The sequence below is a fragment of the Balaenoptera musculus genome, chromosome 10, assembly GCF_009873245.2.
Source record: "Balaenoptera musculus isolate JJ_BM4_2016_0621 chromosome 10, mBalMus1.pri.v3, whole genome shotgun sequence".
Classification (NCBI taxonomy): Eukaryota; Metazoa; Chordata; class Mammalia; order Artiodactyla; family Balaenopteridae; genus Balaenoptera; species Balaenoptera musculus.
In genome coordinates this window covers 27,649,434-27,668,940 of record NC_045794.1, presented here as the reverse complement: position 1 = coordinate 27,668,940, position 19,507 = coordinate 27,649,434, and the positions used below count along the sequence as shown (strand labels likewise).

Here is a 19,507-nt window from a genome sequence, read left to right as displayed (position 1 = left end):
TTATAAATTTATCAACTTTTAAATTAGTTTTAAGTTTCAACTTATGTCCCCAAGCAGATTGCAGCTTGAGATGAAGTGAAAAGTTAAGTAACCAACAAGATAAAATAGAGGCAAAATATATATACTAAATATCTAATCATTTGAGAATATCAAAAGACATTCCAGTAAGGGAAGTTTTCAGGTCAAATTTAAAGGATTTGGAATCAAGACTTAGTTAAATTAAGCTCTACATTCTTTAGGCAAGTTGATTCTCCAGAACTATTTCCAACATCTGAAAAATCGAAGGTAATAGCACCCCTATTTCCCCTGAGCATCAAGTGAAGCACAAACATACACTCAAAATGGTTTACAATCAGATGTGTTCTAGAAAAATCTTACAGGCAGCAAAGCATGGCTTTAGAGTTCAAATTCTAGCTATTTACTACCTGGATTACTTGGAGCAAGTCATTATCTTCATATGCAAAAAATGGAGATGTAATAATACCTCAGTCAATTATGAAAATCTAAAAAGAAGAAAGTCATAAAACTTTCATACAGTATAAGCTGTATTGCTATGTTCCAAAGTAGACTTATATGTTAAAAAAGCTATAGTTTATCTAAACCTTCTTCTGGGAGTAAAGTTAGGAAGAATTCATTTATTGACAAACTTTAATGTCACTTCATACCAGCAACTTTATTTACATAGTAAGAACATACAGGTATCCATTATAAATGTCAGAGATCATCTCTGCATTTCAGAACTTTACTCAGTTTAAGTGTCAACAAAAGGAGGTTTTATCTTTGCATACCTCTTGTCTCTGTTTTTCTTTGTACACGGTGTGTAGTACTAGCAAGTGCATTATCATAGCAGGTAATGTTTTCAATTTGAAATTTGCTGGAGAAAGGTGCATTGTAAGTTTTCTTCCCCCCTTACAAATTAAAAAAGCTAGACTAGAATGGAAGTCATCTGATCTGAAATAAGTAAATCATGGATGGCTATAATTTCAAAACTAATGTTTAATAATGGCAGAGTGATTTTAAAGTATGCTAATAAACATTCTGGAAGCATGTATTCTATGAAGATGGTACTGCTAAGTATAAGTAGTACCATACCATATCAGACTGAATCTGTTTTTTTATGTTTGAGATCAGTTGCTGAGTCTCTTGTCTCTTAGTACAGTAAATGGGTGCCATTAGCTAAGAGTAACAGACATATTCACACATTCCTGCCAGTAGTCCTTCATAAATGTCGTAACTTAAAAATAGACTTTAATATCTGCAATATGTAATTTATCATTTTAAAACTTATAATGTAATTCATATCAAGAATCACCTGGGGAATTTTGGTAAAATGTGTATATGTTCTAAACCTTACTCCCAACCCCCTGAAAGCCTTTAGGAGTTATGTGTGTGTGTCAGGATGTTTTTCTTTAAATAATAAAGCCCCACCATTACTTTCTATTCTAATGTACTTTGTTGGTGTGAAGCAAAAGTAACTATTAACAACTAATAGGAAGATACACTTAAAATCACCACAGTATTTGGTTTTAAGTCCCACCTCCAAGTGAATCTTGAAGCGTGGTCAGAGGGCTCCAATTTAAAAATGTATCTGAATTATTACTATGATATTTGAAAACCAAGGGGAATTTATTAGGACTTCTGAAAACTAAAAGGAAAGATGGTCATTACCAAGTCTTACTAGATAATCAAGGCTAGATGTTCTTAATGCAGGAAAACATAATTCACGCTTCCAGGTTTAAGTAAGATCAAAGATGATATTGTAATTTTTAACGCACCAGGGGAATGTGGACCCAGAAGTGGAAGGACTGTAGCTACACATTATGCACATCACATCATTGTCAATGTTTGTTACAGATCCTCTCGTGTGTTCAGCTTTCTTACAAACACATCAAAGGTTTCAGAGAAGCTCAATAAAACTAAATCAAAGAACAGGTGGAATAGTGACTGACTACTGAGTAACTTGTCAACCCACCTCTTTCAAAGCCAGTTCGGTTTAAATAATAGTGCATGCATTATAGTCGTATGACATGGTGTCTTGGTGCATTCTTCTTGAAGGGCTATGGCAGCAGCTTTAAGACTACTAGCAGATTACACAGGTCATCTTATCCACAGACAAACTGCTTGTACAACTAGAACTATTAACAGTTCTTTTTAAGTTCAGATGAAACTGTCACAAGACAGACGATGTATTTTATATATACTAGGAAATTTTAGAAACAGCCATTTATTATTTGGATTAAATGTGTGATTCGTTCTGCAATACAGAGTATAATTTTCAGTTTATAGCCAGTCTTCACATGAGCAGATTCATACCATTGCAATACACAGGAGTTCATAAATAAAATTCTACTCAAGTAGGCAGTAACTAGCAAGTCAGTGGAGTCTCAGTATTACATAGTTCTCTTCACCAAAGATGAGTCTCTCGGATTTCAGCAATAATTTGACTGGCTCCTTGTAATGCCTGCATTAAAGAAAATTATAAAAATTATAAATGCTTAAGTTATAATAACAAGGAATATCAAAGAAAGAATCTGAATTAATGTGGGATAACCTCTCCACTTTATATGTGGTTGATTTATACTAACCAGTATCTTCTCTGAAATTTGAATCTAATCAAGTGCCAACAGAAAAAAAGATTAGCCATCATACAAAGACTATATATGTGTATCTCCAAGGATCAGAATGCATTTTAAACAATAAATGTTTATACCTACAACCCAAGTAAGAAAATTCAAAAAAATTCACAGTAATACCTTTAGCATATCAGCTGCTTCTTTCCTGCGCTGTGCCATGTCCTCGGATTCAGTCAGAAGATCATCCAATAAGGATGATTTATACAGCTGTCCTACTAACTCACTCTGAAGAGTATCTTTTACATGATTAACCAAAAAGTGCATTACTGCCTTTGGCACACTGCAAAACAATCAGATAATCCATTTGATTTAGAATAAAAACCTAAATTTTAAAAAAATATGTGTATTTTCAAAACAGATTATGAAATCATCTCGCGGTATTCTAGTCTGATTTATATAACATAGTACTAACCTGTCTTGAATATTCTTTCTGACAATAAGAAAATAAGATTTGATGAGTCGTTCAATAACTTCACAGTCTCGCTGTTCACGGGCAGATAGTTTTCGTGCAACAGGAACTGGCTAAATGGAGGGAGGGGGAGAAAAAAGTTACTTTTGTGCCATTTTGAAATGACAACATTTAACATTCAAAAAGTTTTTGAGACTTCAGTTCCTTTTGTCTTTTAAAGTGTTTTCCTGGTAATTTGGTTATTTGTCCTCAAGCAAATTCTGCAGCTTACCACATCCAGCAAATTCACAGCATGGCCTTTTTGTGGACTGGCTGGCATAATTGGAATTGGTTTTGATTTTTCCTCAGCTAGTAACTCCTCAGCTTTTGAAGTTTTCAGCATTCCTCTCCAGTTGCCTGTTGTTGGTTCTTGAACACCATCTCCAACCCCACCACCTCCAGATGCAACCTGAAAAAACGTGTTCCAAAACCTATACCAACCATATCAAACTGATATTAACTAAACAAAGTTAATTTCCTTTGACAGCAGTCAAGGAGAATACACATCCAGTAACCATCTGGAGTTTAATCTATTCAGAGAGATGGCAGGGTCAGAAAGAGATGATGGGTGGCATGTATAACTGGAACCCTGAGCTGTCTAAATAAGAGGTTCGGACTTCCCTGGTGGTGCAAAGGTTAAGAATCCACCTGCCAATGCAGGGGACACGGGTTCAAGCCCTGGTCCAGGAAGATCCCACATGCCGCGAAGCAACTAAGCCTGTGCACCACAACTACTGAGCCTGAGCTCTAGAGCCCGCAAGCCACAACTACTGAGCCCTCGTGCCACAACTACTGAAGCCCACGATGCCTAGAGCCTGTGCTCCACAACAAAGAGAAGCCACCTCAGTGAGAAGCCCGCGCACTGCAACGAAGAGTAGCCCCCACTCGCCGCAACTAGAGAAAGCCCACATGCAGCAACGAAGACACAACACAACCCAGAAAAAGTGTATTTGTAAAAAAAATAAAGAATGGCAGAAGTAACACTGTGGTTTATAAATAAATAAATAAGACGTTCTGTTGTAAACTGTTTGCAAGGCCTCAGCCAGTATATTTTAAATTCCTTTTTTATTATTTGCTAACTTCTCAAAATTTTTCCTCTTCTCCAACTCCTCTAACACTAGAGATTGTGGAAAAAGTAGAAGCTGCCCTTTAAAACAGGACTGCTCATTAAAACCACAAGAAAAACCAGAACTGCTATTCACATTATTTCTTCGAAGTAACTTTAAACACTGTTGAACTATGATCTCTCTGAAAGTTCAATGAACTCATTCTCCAAAACTTAAGACTTTATTAACTTCTCAAATCAGTTTATGTTCCTAATAGTCAATACCATAGGATAAAAGTAGAAATCCTTTACTTGAGAAAGGATCTGCTGAAAAAAATCTAGCGCTACCATTAATCACAAGTGCTTTTGCACCTTCTTTTTTAGGATATCTGTTAGTCTTGATTTCTAAAAGAAAAATAACTGTTTAGGATAATGGGGAAAACAGTAATTCGTCAACATTTAAGAGATGTTTTTAGATGTTCTTTAAGATTTTACAATCTAAAATGGAGATAAAATGGCATTCAGAATTATAGATAGAAATAAAAATGGCTTATATAAATTTAACAGAGGAGTGTTACAGCAATGTTAAAAAATGTATTGGGTATCATTCTGAATCAAAACACTGTCCAAAATTTGTCTTTAAAATGTAGTTAATGTATATCAATATACAAGTAGTATATTTATACATTACTTTTTAAATGAATGTATTTTTAAATGCGTGTTAACTATACGTGAATGATAGATCATATGAAATCTTAAGGAAAGTGAGCAAATTCAGAGTGATACCAGGAGTTAAATAAAAAGCAATGATTTAGATGGTTCTCTTAAGACCTTAGCACAGTGGGCTGAGAGAAGATAAGACATTTATAAGGTTTTATTTGAGGTTCAGAATCTTAAACCTGGACAACAAGTAAGGAAAGGAGCTAAATGGCAAAAAAAAGATAAAAATAAGAATGGATCTGAATAACTTACAGATTATTTAATTTTTTTAAAGGTTATCAAGAATTGGCAACAGTCTCAAACTCTCACAGCCCCCCTGTTTGTTCTGAATTTGCTTAAGCTGTTGAGGCACATGTTAAACTACTAAATATATTTAGGGTGAAAAGAGCAAACTGAATGAAAGCATAAGAAAGAAACCTTAGAGGATTCTCCATTAGCACTGGACAGATCTCAGAACCTTTAAAGAGGAAAAGTCCAAAAGTACAGTTTCCATCTCCAGAATTTTAATTCCCTACCAAAATATTAAATTCAACACTATTCTTGAAGGTAATAGAAAACAGTGGGAAAGGCTCTTGTTATTATTTAAAACAATGTTGAAACTAGAATTAATACCATCTTAGAAGTTAGTTAGATAAGAGGAACATTAAAAACATAACACAGACAACAAGAGATAGATGCCACTGTTACAAACAAGTTCTTCAGTGGTTTTGAAGGCAGTTTTGGTGAGAACCAAAGGTACCAACGTTTTCATTCTGAAGCAAGACTCACATTTTTAGTTTCTCTTCTGCTGTCCTGAATTAACTGTTAAAAGATACGTTAAAACATGCAGTTTAACAAGCAAAATTTAAATACCAATGGCTTGAAAATTTCCTCTTTAAATTCTTTTTCTGTGTGCATCGTCTATACTGCAAGCAAAAGCATGTCAACAATAATTTATTTTATGAAGTATACATTGTTAAATGATTTTAAATTTCTATTAGACTAAAATTTGACCTTAGCACAATATCCCATATTAATATTCTGCTGTTCAGTGTATTGTTTCCAGATGATTATGTTGCACCAAACTAGGCATGCAGGCTTAGATTAAGAATCAGAACAGACCTTGCCATCAGCCTCAGCAGAAGCAGCAGGGGAGGGCTCCTGGGAGGCAGGTGCCAAAGCACTTGGAACTTTAGAAGACTAAAGGCAAAAAATGCAGGGAAAAAAATCAAGGATGCCAAAAATGCATTCAGAAACATTCTATAAATATGAATTTTCCCCTCTGTATAAAAATAGTAAAATAACATGAAAAACAAAAGTAATGGGACATAAAATTAATGTTTATTTTGCCTTATTTCCTGTACTATTGTCACCTTTGTTTAAGGCTTTCTTCAGATGAATTCCTAAGAAAAATCCAAATCCAAAAACTTCATTTTGATTTTTGGAAGTTGATAAGATCTTTTCTGGTAAAGAATTCAAAGTAACAGATTTTTACACAAAAATTTTAATATATGCAACTATTACATGTAACTAAAACCTGGTATGTACATAATGTCATCTTCCCTCTCCAAAAAAACCTTCTTGTTATAATAAAGTCATTAGTCATTTCAACTAATTTTACAACGTTGATAAAGTCATTGAATTTCTGTTAAAGCCTTGATATTTAAAATCCACCTTTAAGCATTTATTCCTATGTATTCAAAATATTTTATCTTTAAATTACTCAAAGCCTATTTTTAAACTTGCATACCTTTACTCAAACAATGAAATAGTGCCAATGGAATATTAAAGTGAGAAGAAAAAATTACTCCTAGAACTGAGTAATATTCTGAGGCTTACCAATCCATCTTTGCATATTGGGAATATGCTTTAAAAACATTTTTTACCTTGTCTCGTGATACAGCTGAAGGTAATTCTCTTGCTAGCCTGTTTCTCCTTTGTTCCTATAAAACACAACCAAGCAGAAGATTCATGATTATCAGAACACAGAGATGTAAGCCTACTTAAAAAAAAATGTTCAGCTTAATTGAAAAGTGTGAATAACTTACAGTATATCCTCTCACTGCTGGGACTCATGCCATAATTATATTTTAAAACAAACAAGAAATCATTTAACCCAATGCTTCTCAATCTTTTTTTCTGCCCCAACACACCTGAGGGATATAATACAACGTCAGTAACATTGGCTTCCTGTACCAGTGGTTCTCAAGCGGACCAACATCATCTCTGCCTTTCCCACCAAGTTAAGAATCACTGATTTAAACTGTTCCCACATTAAAGTGTACATAAGCCTTCAGCATACCATATAGAATTTGAAGTACACAGATCACAGAAAAATTAAGCAAAACCTTTAAAAATCATTCTAACCTGCACACGTTTGTGTTAAATTTACACAATTCTCACACACAAAACCATAAATATCTATAAGAGTGTTCTGTTTTCTTTATCCTTAACTATCTCCAGGAAATAAATGTAATGCTGAAAACTGACAGTCCTTTCTGTAACCTGGCTAATTTAACAGACTGATCACCTGCCCACTCTTCTAATCTGCTAATATTAGCAATGTAATTCTGGTACTGAGCTAAAGCAACTGTAAATTCAAATTAATAGGTACTGAACACCTACTGTATGTCAAGCACCATGATAGGTGCAAGACTATGAAAATATAGAAGGATGTAGGTATTAATAGTGGCTCTCTCACAGGCAGCATCAAATACAGTAGAAAAGTATTTACATTAAATGAAGTCAAAATGCTCCTGAGCAGAAAGCATTTCATGAACACTCAAACTTGCAAAAAGGTGTAAATTAACAAAGCTTCACAATGATGTTTCTGGGTAAGAAAATTTTTTAACAGAAATTTTACCCACTTTTCATTTATCCAGTGATAAAAAAATATAGCAGATAATAAAAATATATGGATTTTAACGATCTTCAGAATAAAAAGTTAGCATTTAAATATACATTTTTATTTATTTATTTATTTTTGGCCATGTTGGGTCTTCATTTCTGTGCGAGGGCTTTCTACAGTTGCGGCGAGCGGGGGCCACTCTTCATTGCGGTGCGCGGGCCTCTCACTGTCGCGGCCTCTCCCGTAGCGGAGCACAGGCTTCAGACGCGCAGGCTCAGTAGTTGTGGCTCACGGGCTTAGTTGCTCCGCGGCATGTGGGATCTTCCCAGACCAGGGCTCGAACCCGTGTCCCCTGCATTGGCAGGCACATTCTTAACCACTGCGCCACCAGGGAAGCCCTAAATATACATTTTGAAGAAGGACACAAAGCAAAAGGCAGAGGAATCTAGAGACCAGAAATTCTCACCCTAGTCTGTTACCAACCATTTATGACCTTAGCTGGCCCTGGAGGAGACCTGGCTTACTTGCTTTGTTAACTGTATGGGTTACCAACTCTTAAGCCCCGGTTTCCTAGTCTATTAACATTACCCTCATAGGGTTGCTGTAAAGATTAAATGAGAATATCCACATAAAGTTCTTTGACACATAGTCTTACAACCAGAGACATATTCATTTGTAAGAAAAATACTGATCTGAAATCAATGACCTTGTCAGTATTAGAAAAACTGTTCCAGACACAAATTTTCCATGCAGGCTTCAATGTTACAAGAACTAACTCCTATCTTAAGGTAGTGTCTGCATGCTAATTTTTAACATAACTATTATCTAGTCTACTTTCTGAGTGTTTTAAAGTGCCTTACTTATATGCATTTTGGAATTTTTTCTTTCTTTGTTTTTCTGGCCGTGCCACACAGCTTGCAAGATCTTACTTCCCCAGCCAGAGATTGAACCTGGACCACGGCAATTCCCTGGAATTTTTTTCTGACAATAGGAGTCACCTCAACTATGGAGCTAAAAAACAGTTCCCTGTACCTGTTAAAGAGAAGATGCCCAGCAAAATAAGCACTAAAGTAACAGCTGTTATCATCTGTGGGTCTCAGGTTCCTCATCTGTTTAACCAAAGGGTCCCTTCCAGTTTAAACCCAGGGTCCCTTCCAGTTCCCAAATTCCACGTTTACAATATTCTCCCCACCCATATGCATAAGAGGAAATTTGATACAGAAGGGACTCAGTTCTTACTGGACTACAGAATTGCAGAAAATTTTACTGTTCTGGATAAAAGTGGCAGAGAAAACACTGCATCCAGATAAATCGCTCTATCCACCAGCCTTCGCTCCATCTGAGCTATTATGCAACCTACAATGTTAGCCTCAAATGGAAAAAGAAAGGATCCATGAAATGCAGGAACCACAGTAATGGTGAAACAGTACTCTGTCTTTCCAAATTTACTATAATTTAGGTAATTCTTGGAATGTTTCCTTCACAGCTTTCAGAATCAAATGAAAACAATTTTAAACATCCACTTTGTTTTACATACTTCAGTCTAATAAACTGCAACAACAGTTACTGAAATGGAACCAGGCAGTCCTTCAACACTAAATCAATGAGTCCCAGATCATCTCCGAGTTACAGTTTCACAAGCAGAAAATGAGAACAATGCCTCCAGGTGGTTTTGAGAATTAAATTTAAGAAAACAATGTAATGCCCTCAGCATACTTCTTAGCATATAACAGACAATAATATGGTGCATATATGTCTTATAGTTATTCCTTGCCCAGTAAATTTGATATAACTGAGCTAAAATAGATTTTCTCTCTCAAAAAAGACAAATTCGAATTGTATTTACCTCTATATTATTGTTCATTAACCCACAAGCATCAGCAAAGTCTGGATGTTTTGTGTTGATATAAGCCAGTTCAATTGCCACTAAGTTATGGACCTAGAAAAAAATAAAATTAGGCTATATATAAAATATGCCAACCTAATTTTACTTAAGGAAACATATAAACTTATTAAACAGATAATTCTAAAAGACAGTACAGGACACTGATGCCTAAATAAATACTTGATAATTATACTCCAACTGACAGAGTTTATACCAAATAGCAATTTGCTCTATCTTTTGAATTATCTATATTTTAGCATCTAAGATTGCATTTCTGACACTGAATTAGTTAGAAGTATTTGTTAGGGAAAAAAAAAGTTATCTACCTGATGCATATCTAACTTCCAAGCAACTTTGCTATTAAAACCTTAGATCATCCACTATTCCATGTCAAAAGTTCAGGTTCAACAATAAGAAAACATTTCATAATCAGATGTTAAAGATGTTAACTTTATTTGGGTAAAGGATACATTTAACGACCTGAGATAATGATTGATTAGCCTTAATTATGAAGCACCTAGTTTAAATATATGTGGTTCAAGTCCTAATTGGGACAATAATCAAAAAGGAAAGTTGAAATTAATTTCTCTAGCGCTGTAGAGAGATTAAACTAACTCCTTCATTTGCACTGTCCTAACAAATCTTAGGTATCAGAACAGCACTAAAAGATCAAGAACCAGTGAAAATTATTTATTTAAATGAAATTCCAATGATTCTGATATCAGTGGGTAGAGTCTGAGATCAGGCTAACCATGTTCTTACTCATTTCAATCTGGTGGTTATGCTTGCTAGGGAAACAACTAAGCAGCAGCACTTATATTCTATACTTCCAAGGATGGTTTTGTACTCTTTAAGTAAATGTCCATTGGGGCTCACCATCCGGAGCCAAAGACCCAAATGCACTTTTAGAGACCAGAAAGGAAAAAAAGAAACCAGCCAACAATTAGAGGCATACGGACAATTTCAAATGCTTATTCCATATTTCTGCCAATTTCAGGATTTTTATTTTTAAGGATAGCAACCATGATATTATGGTATTAGGTCATCAAACAAGGAAACTGTACAAATGGCCAAATTACCCTGATGTACATCAGAGTTAAAAAAAAAGAGCTTGCTATATGAAGGCTCAGGTTACTGAGGCTGAAGATAAAACTAACTTTCCATTAAATCAGTGCTGCTATATAATAAAGCAAAACTATTCACAATCCTCAATGATAACTCCATTTTCAGGAAAATCTGTGGCTGCAGGCTAACAATGATTAAAATATGAAGAAAAATGCATTTTATACCAGAATTACTGAAGTTTCCTTTGAAATAAGACTGAAACTCGCTTCTTTTTCTTTTCAATACACTGGGAATCATTATGCCTAAATTCATAAAGCTGTACAAAATAACTTATTAACAGTGATTACAATGATTTATGAAATAATAGCTCACCATTTCATTTGTAACAGGCAACCGTTTACGAAGAAGACAAGTCACTACTTCAACTATGGCATCATGAAGTTTAGGGAACCGCAACAACTCCTATATGTGGTGGAAGAAACAGTCTGTTTTGTTTAAAGGAAAATTAAATTATCACTGAAGTACTGAATCAGATTTGGAAGCTACATTTAACTATACTATTTCAAATCACTTTTATATAAGGGAACTACATTTTAACTTTTAGCCCATCTTCTGTATTTCCTCCTTCCCCTTGAAACCACCACCTCATGTCTTTTACTACTTAATCTGAAACCTGTTACATTTCTCAATTACCTGTGTACTGTAATTGCTACAGTGCTGAATGATCCTTTGCATTTCTTCATGAACCAGTTCCACACAACGGAGGCTGGGCTCTTCCAGACGTTTGATTTGCCGTTTGACCAGTAACTCAAATGAAACTTCAGGCACAAACAAAGCAGGACGAGGACCCTAAAAAAATAAAACTATGAGCTCTTATTATAGCCACATATAATTTTGGTTCTTCCCTAAGTTTAAAATAAATCACGTTTTTGGTATTCTTCATAAAAAAGCACTTCGTAATTTCAAGAATGAGAGCAAAATAACAAAGTGTACAATTCATTAAAAAAAGATAGAGTTATATGGATTAAAAAATAATCTTTAACCTCATTTCAAAAAATTCTAAAGGTTAAGCATACTCACAGTTGCATTTCTAATGGCAGTCAAAATGTCAATAGTGTTAAGGCCACCTAGTGGGTCAACAGATTCTAAGGTTCGCCCAAAAGTCTCATGGAAAATATAACATATTCTAGCACCACCGCATCTGAAAGGCAATGAAGTATATGACTTCTAGTATTACTAAAAGGGAGGAAGCTACAAGTTAGAAGTCTCTCTGTAAGCTTTAAGACTGTCTCAGATGAACAATCACACTTAGACCATTTTCATGTGTTCTCAACTCCATTATGAACCAGTTTCTCTAATTTTTTTAATGGGGAAAGGAGTCATTTCACAAAAGGCATTCACATATGCACATGCACACTGAGTAACTGTTCTTTCAGAAAACATCAGTTAACTAAGAACTACTAAACATTTTTCTCTGCCCTAGTTTTCTTCAACTAGACTATGAGCTCCTTAAAGATAAGAAACAATGTCTTATTTCTATTTATTCACAATCTAGAGTAGAGATCAGCAAACTTTTTCTGTAAAAGGCCAGATAATAAATACTTCAGACTTTTCACAACTCTGTCACAACTCGCCAATTCTGCCATTGAGCACAAAAGCAACCACAGACAGTATGTAAACAAATAAGCATAGCTATGTTCCAATAAAACTTATGTCCACTAAAATTTGAATTTTATATAATTTTCGTATTACAAAATATTCTTCTTTGAATTTTTTTCAACCATTTAAAAGTGCAAAACTCATTCTTTGTCAATGGGCTATATATAGTTTGCCTATCCCTGCTTTAAACAAATTAAATCTCTGGGCCTACATACTGGACACCTTGTGTTTCCTATCTTAATGACTAGAAACCCTGGTTATTATCTTTTATTTTTCTCATTCAAGTCTAGTTGAAAATTTACAAATACATTTATATCTCCCCAAATCACCCCATCTTCTCTGTTTTCACCATCACTATTCACTACTTTCTTACAGTAGTCTAGGCAGAAGATACCAGCCTAACACTATGCTAAGTGAAATAAGCCAGACACAAAAGGACAAATATTGTATGATTCTCCTTATATGAAATATCTAGAACAAGGAAATTCATAGACAGAAAGTAAGAGGTTACCATGGGCTGGGGGAAGAGGGGAACACAGAGATATTGCTTATTTGGATACAAAGTTTCTGTTGGGGTGATAAAAAATTTTGCAAATAGATACTATTTGATGGTTGTACAATACTGTGAATATATTTAGTGCTACGTATTATACTTTAAAATAGTTAAAATTACCAATAACTGGTCTCTCTGCCTCCAACTTTTCCCTTCTCCAAATAGTTTCCATAGTGACCAGAATATCCTTCTAAAATGGGTTACTCCTGTGACCAAAAGTGTTTTATTTTTTTATAGTAGGAAGTTCTTCAAATTCTGAAGATACTAGACTTTCCAGTCTTGTTCTTAGACACCTTTCCTGCCTTACCTCCTGTTACATCCCATCATTGTATATGCCATTCTCCAAATTCTCCCTGCGTTAATCTTTGCTGTTCCAAAGCCTAAAATACCCTTCTACTTACTGCCTTCCCATACTCTATTCAGAACCCAACCCAAATGCGTTCCTAACTATGGAGCTCTCCCAATCCTTGAAAGAAATGAAAGTGGTCTCTCTTCAATGTTCTAATAAGGCTTGATTAGGTAATTACAAAGATATTGCTTAATTAACTACTTATAAAATTGTCCAGGGCTTCCCTGGTGGCGCAGTGGTTGAGAATCTGCCTGCCAATGCAGGGGACACGGGTTCAAGCCCTGGTCTGGGAGGATCCCACATGCCGCGGAGCAACTGGGCCCGTGAGCCACAATTACTGAGCCTGCGCGTCTGGAGCCTGTGCTCCGCAACAAGAGAGGCCGCGACAGTGAGAGGCCCGCGCACCGCGATGAAGAGTGGCCCCTGCTGGCCGCAACTGGAGAAAGCCCTCGCGCAGAAACGAAGACCCAACACAGCCATAAATAAATAAATAAATAAATAATTAAAAAAAAAAAAAAAAAATTGTCCATATATGTTATATGCATTTTCCTGGATATGTATTATATTTAATAAGAAGTATTTAATTAAAAATTATACTCCTTTTGCCACCTATCAACCCTTGTGTTACCTTGACCTACCTTATCCACTGAACTCTTTAAAGGTTTATCTTAGTAATCTTTATTTCCCTTAATATGCATACATTTAAAACCATTCAGTAATTAGTTTGTTAAATATTCTATGGCATTAACTTACATAGAAGGCTACCTGAGTCACATGAAAGTACATAGAACTTTATATACATACATACAAACACACAGACATGAAGTATGTGTATAACTGGAGAAATCTGAATAAGCTGTGTGTATTGCACCAATGTCCATTTTCTTGCTTTTTATTGTACTACAGATATGCAAGATGTCAACGCTGGGGGAGATGGGGTGAAATGTGAATGGGACCTCCCTGTACATTTATTTGCAACTTCCTGTAAGTCTATAATTATTTTTCAAAATTAAAAGATTTTTTTAAAGGTGAGAGTTTAGAGAAATGGATATTCTCTAGTAGTAAAACAATACAATCGGGCTTCCCTGGCAGTGCAGTGGTTAAGAATCCGCCTGCCAATGCAGGGGACACGGGTTCAAGCCCTGGTTCGGGAAGATCCCACATGCCACGGAGCAACTAAGCCCATGCACCACAACTACTGAGCCTGCGCTCTAGAGCTCGTGAGCCACAACCACTGAAGCCCATGCACCTAGAGCCCGTACTCTGCAACAAGAGAAGCCACCGCAATGAGAAGCCCACGCACCGCAACGAAGAGAAGCCCCCGCTCACCACAACTAGAGAAAGCCTGCGCGCAGCAATGAAGACCCAACATAGCCAAAAATAAACAAATAAAATCAATAAATTTATTTAAAAAAATACAATCTACTAATAGTATAGTAATAATAAGAGACTTTGAGGATGTTATACACCCTTTCATCTAGTAACTCCACTTCTAGAAATTTAACCTAAGGGTTTACTTGGATACATGGCCCAAAGATAGTCCATCACAACATTGTTTATATTTGTGTATAACCGAAAGCAAACTGTCAATAGTAGGGGACTGGTTGAACAAATAAGAGTGTATGTCTAAAAAGTAAAATACTATGTAAATCTTAAGACTGAGAATACAAATATACAATTACTACTAGTTGTTTGTGACATGTTGATTTAAAGAAATGATTCCATAGCATCTGATTTTTAAAGATGTGTATTACAGGCAGTTATAGAAGCTTTATAGAAGCATAGAAGTTTTATAGAAGCATAGAATAATGTCTAGATTAATGCCAAAGTAACAGGGATTATTTCTTAATGATGGAATTAAAAGCAATCTTGTCCTTATGTTTTACTCTTTTTACTTATCTGCATTTTTGTATTTTTTCATGAACAATTATATTGTGTGTATTAAAAAAACAATTTTTAAATTATGAAAATTTTATAAATGCTTATCAATTAAAGTCTTGTTTTTAAAGAAAGCCCTGAAACTTTTACCGTGCTTTACATAATTTATAAAGCATTTTACATACATATGAGACATTATCTACCATTTCTACAAAAAGATATTCCTGTTTTACAGATAATAAATTACAATCAGATAATCTCAGAGTTAAGTCACTGTAACAAAAGATCTTTATCTTTTATCTTTATCTAACCTATCAATCCAGGTAACCAAATCCATAGAGAAATTTCTTACTTACAGCTCTGAAGTTTCAATATATTTTGCAGTTCCTTCAATAGTGTTACAATATTCTGTGGCAAATTTGGTAATAAGCTGGAGTAAAGTAGCACTTTTATCATCCACAGGTTCACCATAGCTATTTAGAAGAGACTGATATTGAGCAGCTAGAACATTTATTCTTGTTTTCAACTCTGGTAAGCAATCTCTGATGTGATGCATCAGTAGCCTAACAAAGGTTAGAAAGGAAGGATTTTAAAGTAATTGTGTATTTTGAAGACCAAGGCAGGTCAAATTTTAAAATGCAAATAATAGGGAAACCTGTCAATTTGTCCTGGTAGGAAATAATGCAATCTTAGACTAGAAGGTAAATATGTAGCCTGAAAAAAATGACATGAAGGAAACCATCTTAGTAAATGCTTTTTAAGTGTGCCTTCAACCCATCAAATTGTAGCAACTGCTAGAGAATCAAATATAAATTTAAAAAATTTTTTTATATTATTGCAGTTACCTCAAAGAAAGTAAACTACTCAATCCAATTCTACCTACATTATTTTGGTTTCCGACTTATCTTTTACAATGGGTACTCAGCATAGTGAAAATCAATCTTGTTAAGATACATATCCATCAGCCTTTAATTTATTTAGGGAATAAGCCAAAAGTAAAAGAAAATAGCTTTTACTTCAGTCATTTATAAATTATTTAGAAAGGTCTTCTAATGCCTCTACCATCAGTGCATACTCAGAATTCAAGGTATATAGTTTACATTCTTTTTATGAATAGGAATAGAAGACATCCTAAATTAAGAATAGGTTATGTGAAAATTATAAATCTTAATTCAGTTCCTGAAATACAAAATAGAAATGAAGTCATCTGCCATCTAGTTCTATCATCAAAAGTAAAATGACTGTCAAGAATTTCATGATTAAGGTATTTTAAAATTCACTTGAGCATTCCTAGACTACACAATGATTTAATGCCAACCACCTCAATAAAAATAAATATCTACATTATAAGAACCTACTACACAAGAAACAAAAAGTGAAATTTTACAGACAAGGACATTATAAAAATGTAAGGAACTGATAATCAAAGGTCTCAGACACCTATTGGCAACCCAGAAACATCTCATTTTCCAAAAGGTAAAAAATGTTACCTGTTTAAAGTCCTGGCAAGATACTTTGTTCCATTTCTATTGGCCAGAGATGGGTATTTCTTTTGAAGGAAAGCATATTCATCACGGATTGAATCAGTTACACTCTTCTTATTATTAATATCTAGCTGGCTCCTAAGGTTGAAAAATAACAAAACTGTTCAACTAAAGTCAACTGTGGTACTAAGTACTCTGGATAGTGAGGATGATGATGATAGCCTATAAATGATGATGATGATGATAGCCTATAAATGATGATGATGATGATAGCCTATAAATGATGATGATGATGATGGCACCAGGCATTGTCTATAATGTCTGACATGAATTGTTAATTCTCACAATCAGTCTATGCAATAGGTATTATCCCATTTTATAGCAAAGTAACTAAGGCCCAGGGAGATTAACTAACTTACCCAAGGTCACATATTAAGTAGTTCAGCCAAGATTCAAACTGTGTGACTTTTAAGTAAGCAATGCCTGAATAATTTAGGCCTCATTATTACCATTAACTACAGTCAAAAGCAGTACTCTTCAGTAACAGGGATAAACAGGTGAAAATATATGTGTCTTAATCAACTGTATATTTTATCCATGGACAGGCAACTAAATTGAAGAGTAGCCATCTACAAATACAACAAACAGTTTTATACCACCTGTTTGCCTGAAAAGAGATAATGGGAATTTTAAAAAAAAAGAGTAGGGGTGAGGGAGAAGGACATGTGATTAGAAGCAGACAACTGTAAAGACATCACTTAGTAACATTTTCATTTTCAAAGGTCTAAGACCAAAGATGTTAGGAGCCACTTAAACCCACATTATATCTAGTTTGTAGATGAACTAGGAGTAGAACCCAGATCTCATGACAATTTCAGTGCTTCCTATTTTATAAAGGCTTTGGACTATGATCTCCATTTGAATCTGGCTCTGCTTTCACCAGCCATGTGACTTTGGTAAATGTATAACTTAAGTTTTCTGATTATAAAACAGACCAATATACATATCTCACAGGGACGTTGCAAGGGTTCAAAGAGATACCCTTACAAATTTCTCACAGTAGAGCATCTAAAACTTAAGTAGACACTCAACAGTAGTTAGTTTCCTTTCCACAATTTTTAATTTCACCTACTTATAATTAGGATACCTTTAATAAAATTTCTCCAAGTCACCTCCTGGCAATTACATAGAATCACTAATGCTAGGGGTTAAACCGATCTATTAAAATACTACCACCTTAAGAACTCTTGACTGGGTGTAAACTAAATAATACGTTTTTTTATCCAGTGCCCTCCTCATACATAACATAATAGACAGGGATTTTTTAAGCCTAGCCATTAAATTTTCTTCCATTTTGTGGCAGTGCTTACTTTAGAAACACTTTCTATTTAAAAATATCTACAGGAGGCTTTAGTGAATCTCTTTTCTTCCTTTAGAGCAATGAATTCTTTAGCAATACCAAGATTATAGTAAAAGTGGAAAAAGTAGGGACACTATCACATTTCACGACTGATTCAAAAAATTCAGATTTGCTTTGAAATGAGAATGCTGCAATTCTTATCCCATTCTTGATTGCTAACCTGTTAACTATTCCAATTATTCCCAGTTTGACTGGTATAACCCTTCCCATCAATACATCCATGGCATCAGTACCCGCATCCATGAGATCAAGTTTAGTGATTACAGCTAGGGTTCTGCGACCTGGTAAATGCAAAAAAGAAAAGAAATGACCCATTAAATTAAGCTGTTAAGTATTAATAAAGGAAAATCCTAATCTATAATCCCACCTAACATTACCGTTGCCATCATTTTGGTAATGTTTTTCTAACCTTTGCTTACAAATACTTTTTAAAAACGACTTTTAATCATCATGTTTAATTTTTAAAATTTTTCACGTTATTTTTTATTAGCTCTTTGGGCTAACTTTTTTAATTAGCATTTTAAAAATTTGTTTAATATTCACTCATGCCTAGTGAGTGAATTTTTGCAGAGCACAAATTCACGAATTTTTTTGCTCATTACAATTTATTCTTTCTTTCTGCCCATCCCTCGGCATCTCTTGCCACATAACCAGCCCACCCAACACTGTCTTGGATTCAGGGCTGCTTCACAGAGGCACACAGTTCCACTGGTTCCAGTCACAGGGCATGGGATACGATGCAGACTGTGACTAATTTTCTGTATGATTTTGTTGGCTCTGTATGGTTATATACGGGGAAGCCGAGTTTGTCCAGAGCCTGGGTGTGGACAAACAACATATGAGAGACGAGACCCTGGCCCCGGTACTCAGGCAGGGTGACCCCCAACCACACTTCTCCTGTCTAGTCCATCAGGGACCAGGACACAGGGGTCCCCTCAGGCCCCAGCAGGCAGAAGGTGGGGAAGGCCCAGATACAGCGCTCAATGAATCACTGGCTCCTCTCATTGCCACCAAAATGCCAGAATTTATTCACCATGCCAGCGTGGATAGGATCCAGGGATGAGAGTTTAAACATCTCTTGGTTAATGGCTTTTTTTCAGTTCTATGAGTTTTGACAAATGCAATGTCACCACTACCTCAAAACAAAACAGTTCCATTGCCCCCCAACCCCTGTCAAAATTTCCTTGTACTATCCCATTCCTAGTTTTGTCTTTTCCAGAATGCTATATAAATGGAATCACATATACAGCCTTTTGAGTCTGGCTTCTTTCACTTGGCATAATGCTTGTAAGAGTCATCTATTTTGTTGCATGTATCAATAGTTCATTCCTTTTTATTGCCGAGTAGTATTCCACGGTAAGGACACACTATAGTTATTCATTCCCCATTTGAGAAACATCTGTGTTGTTCTCAGTTTTAGGAGATTAAGAATAAAGCTACTATAGATATTTGCATACAGGTTTTTTACATGAACATAGGTTTTCATTTAACATCGGTAAATAACCTAGGAGTGGAATTACAGATTTAACTGTTTAAGAAAC

General features: G+C 35.1%; 1 protein-coding gene across 8 annotated transcripts in view; it reads right to left on the bottom strand.

Moving 5' to 3' along the window:
* Nucleotides 1–57: 57 nt before the first annotated feature.
* Nucleotides 58–19,507, bottom strand: part of DNM1L (dynamin 1 like) — a 65,597-nt gene continuing 46,147 nt past the window's right edge. For 2 of the 8 annotated variants that reach the window (XM_036865052.1, XM_036865054.1), the window contains 13 exons: nucleotides 18,127–18,247; nucleotides 16,553–16,684; nucleotides 15,419–15,625; nucleotides 11,704–11,824; nucleotides 11,317–11,472; nucleotides 10,996–11,085; nucleotides 9,520–9,612; nucleotides 6,712–6,768; nucleotides 5,615–5,647; nucleotides 3,314–3,490; nucleotides 3,046–3,155; nucleotides 2,754–2,913; nucleotides 60–2,461 (listed from right to left, as the gene is read on the bottom strand). In XM_036865052.1, the coding sequence (XP_036720947.1) occupies nucleotides 2,405–2,461; nucleotides 2,754–2,913; nucleotides 3,046–3,155; nucleotides 3,314–3,490; nucleotides 5,615–5,647; nucleotides 6,712–6,768; nucleotides 9,520–9,612; nucleotides 10,996–11,085; nucleotides 11,317–11,472; nucleotides 11,704–11,824; nucleotides 15,419–15,625; nucleotides 16,553–16,684; nucleotides 18,127–18,247 (1,514 nt within the window). In that variant the 3' untranslated portion in view covers nucleotides 60–2,404. Of the gene's footprint in view, nucleotides 2,462–2,753; nucleotides 2,914–3,045; nucleotides 3,156–3,313; nucleotides 3,491–5,614; nucleotides 5,648–5,947; nucleotides 6,026–6,711; nucleotides 6,769–9,519; nucleotides 9,613–10,995; nucleotides 11,086–11,316; nucleotides 11,473–11,703; nucleotides 11,825–15,418; nucleotides 15,626–16,552; nucleotides 16,685–18,126; nucleotides 18,248–19,507 lie in introns of all 8 variants that reach the window. The other 6 variants (XM_036865053.1, XM_036865055.1, XM_036865050.1 and 3 more) reach the window with 5 other exon arrangements.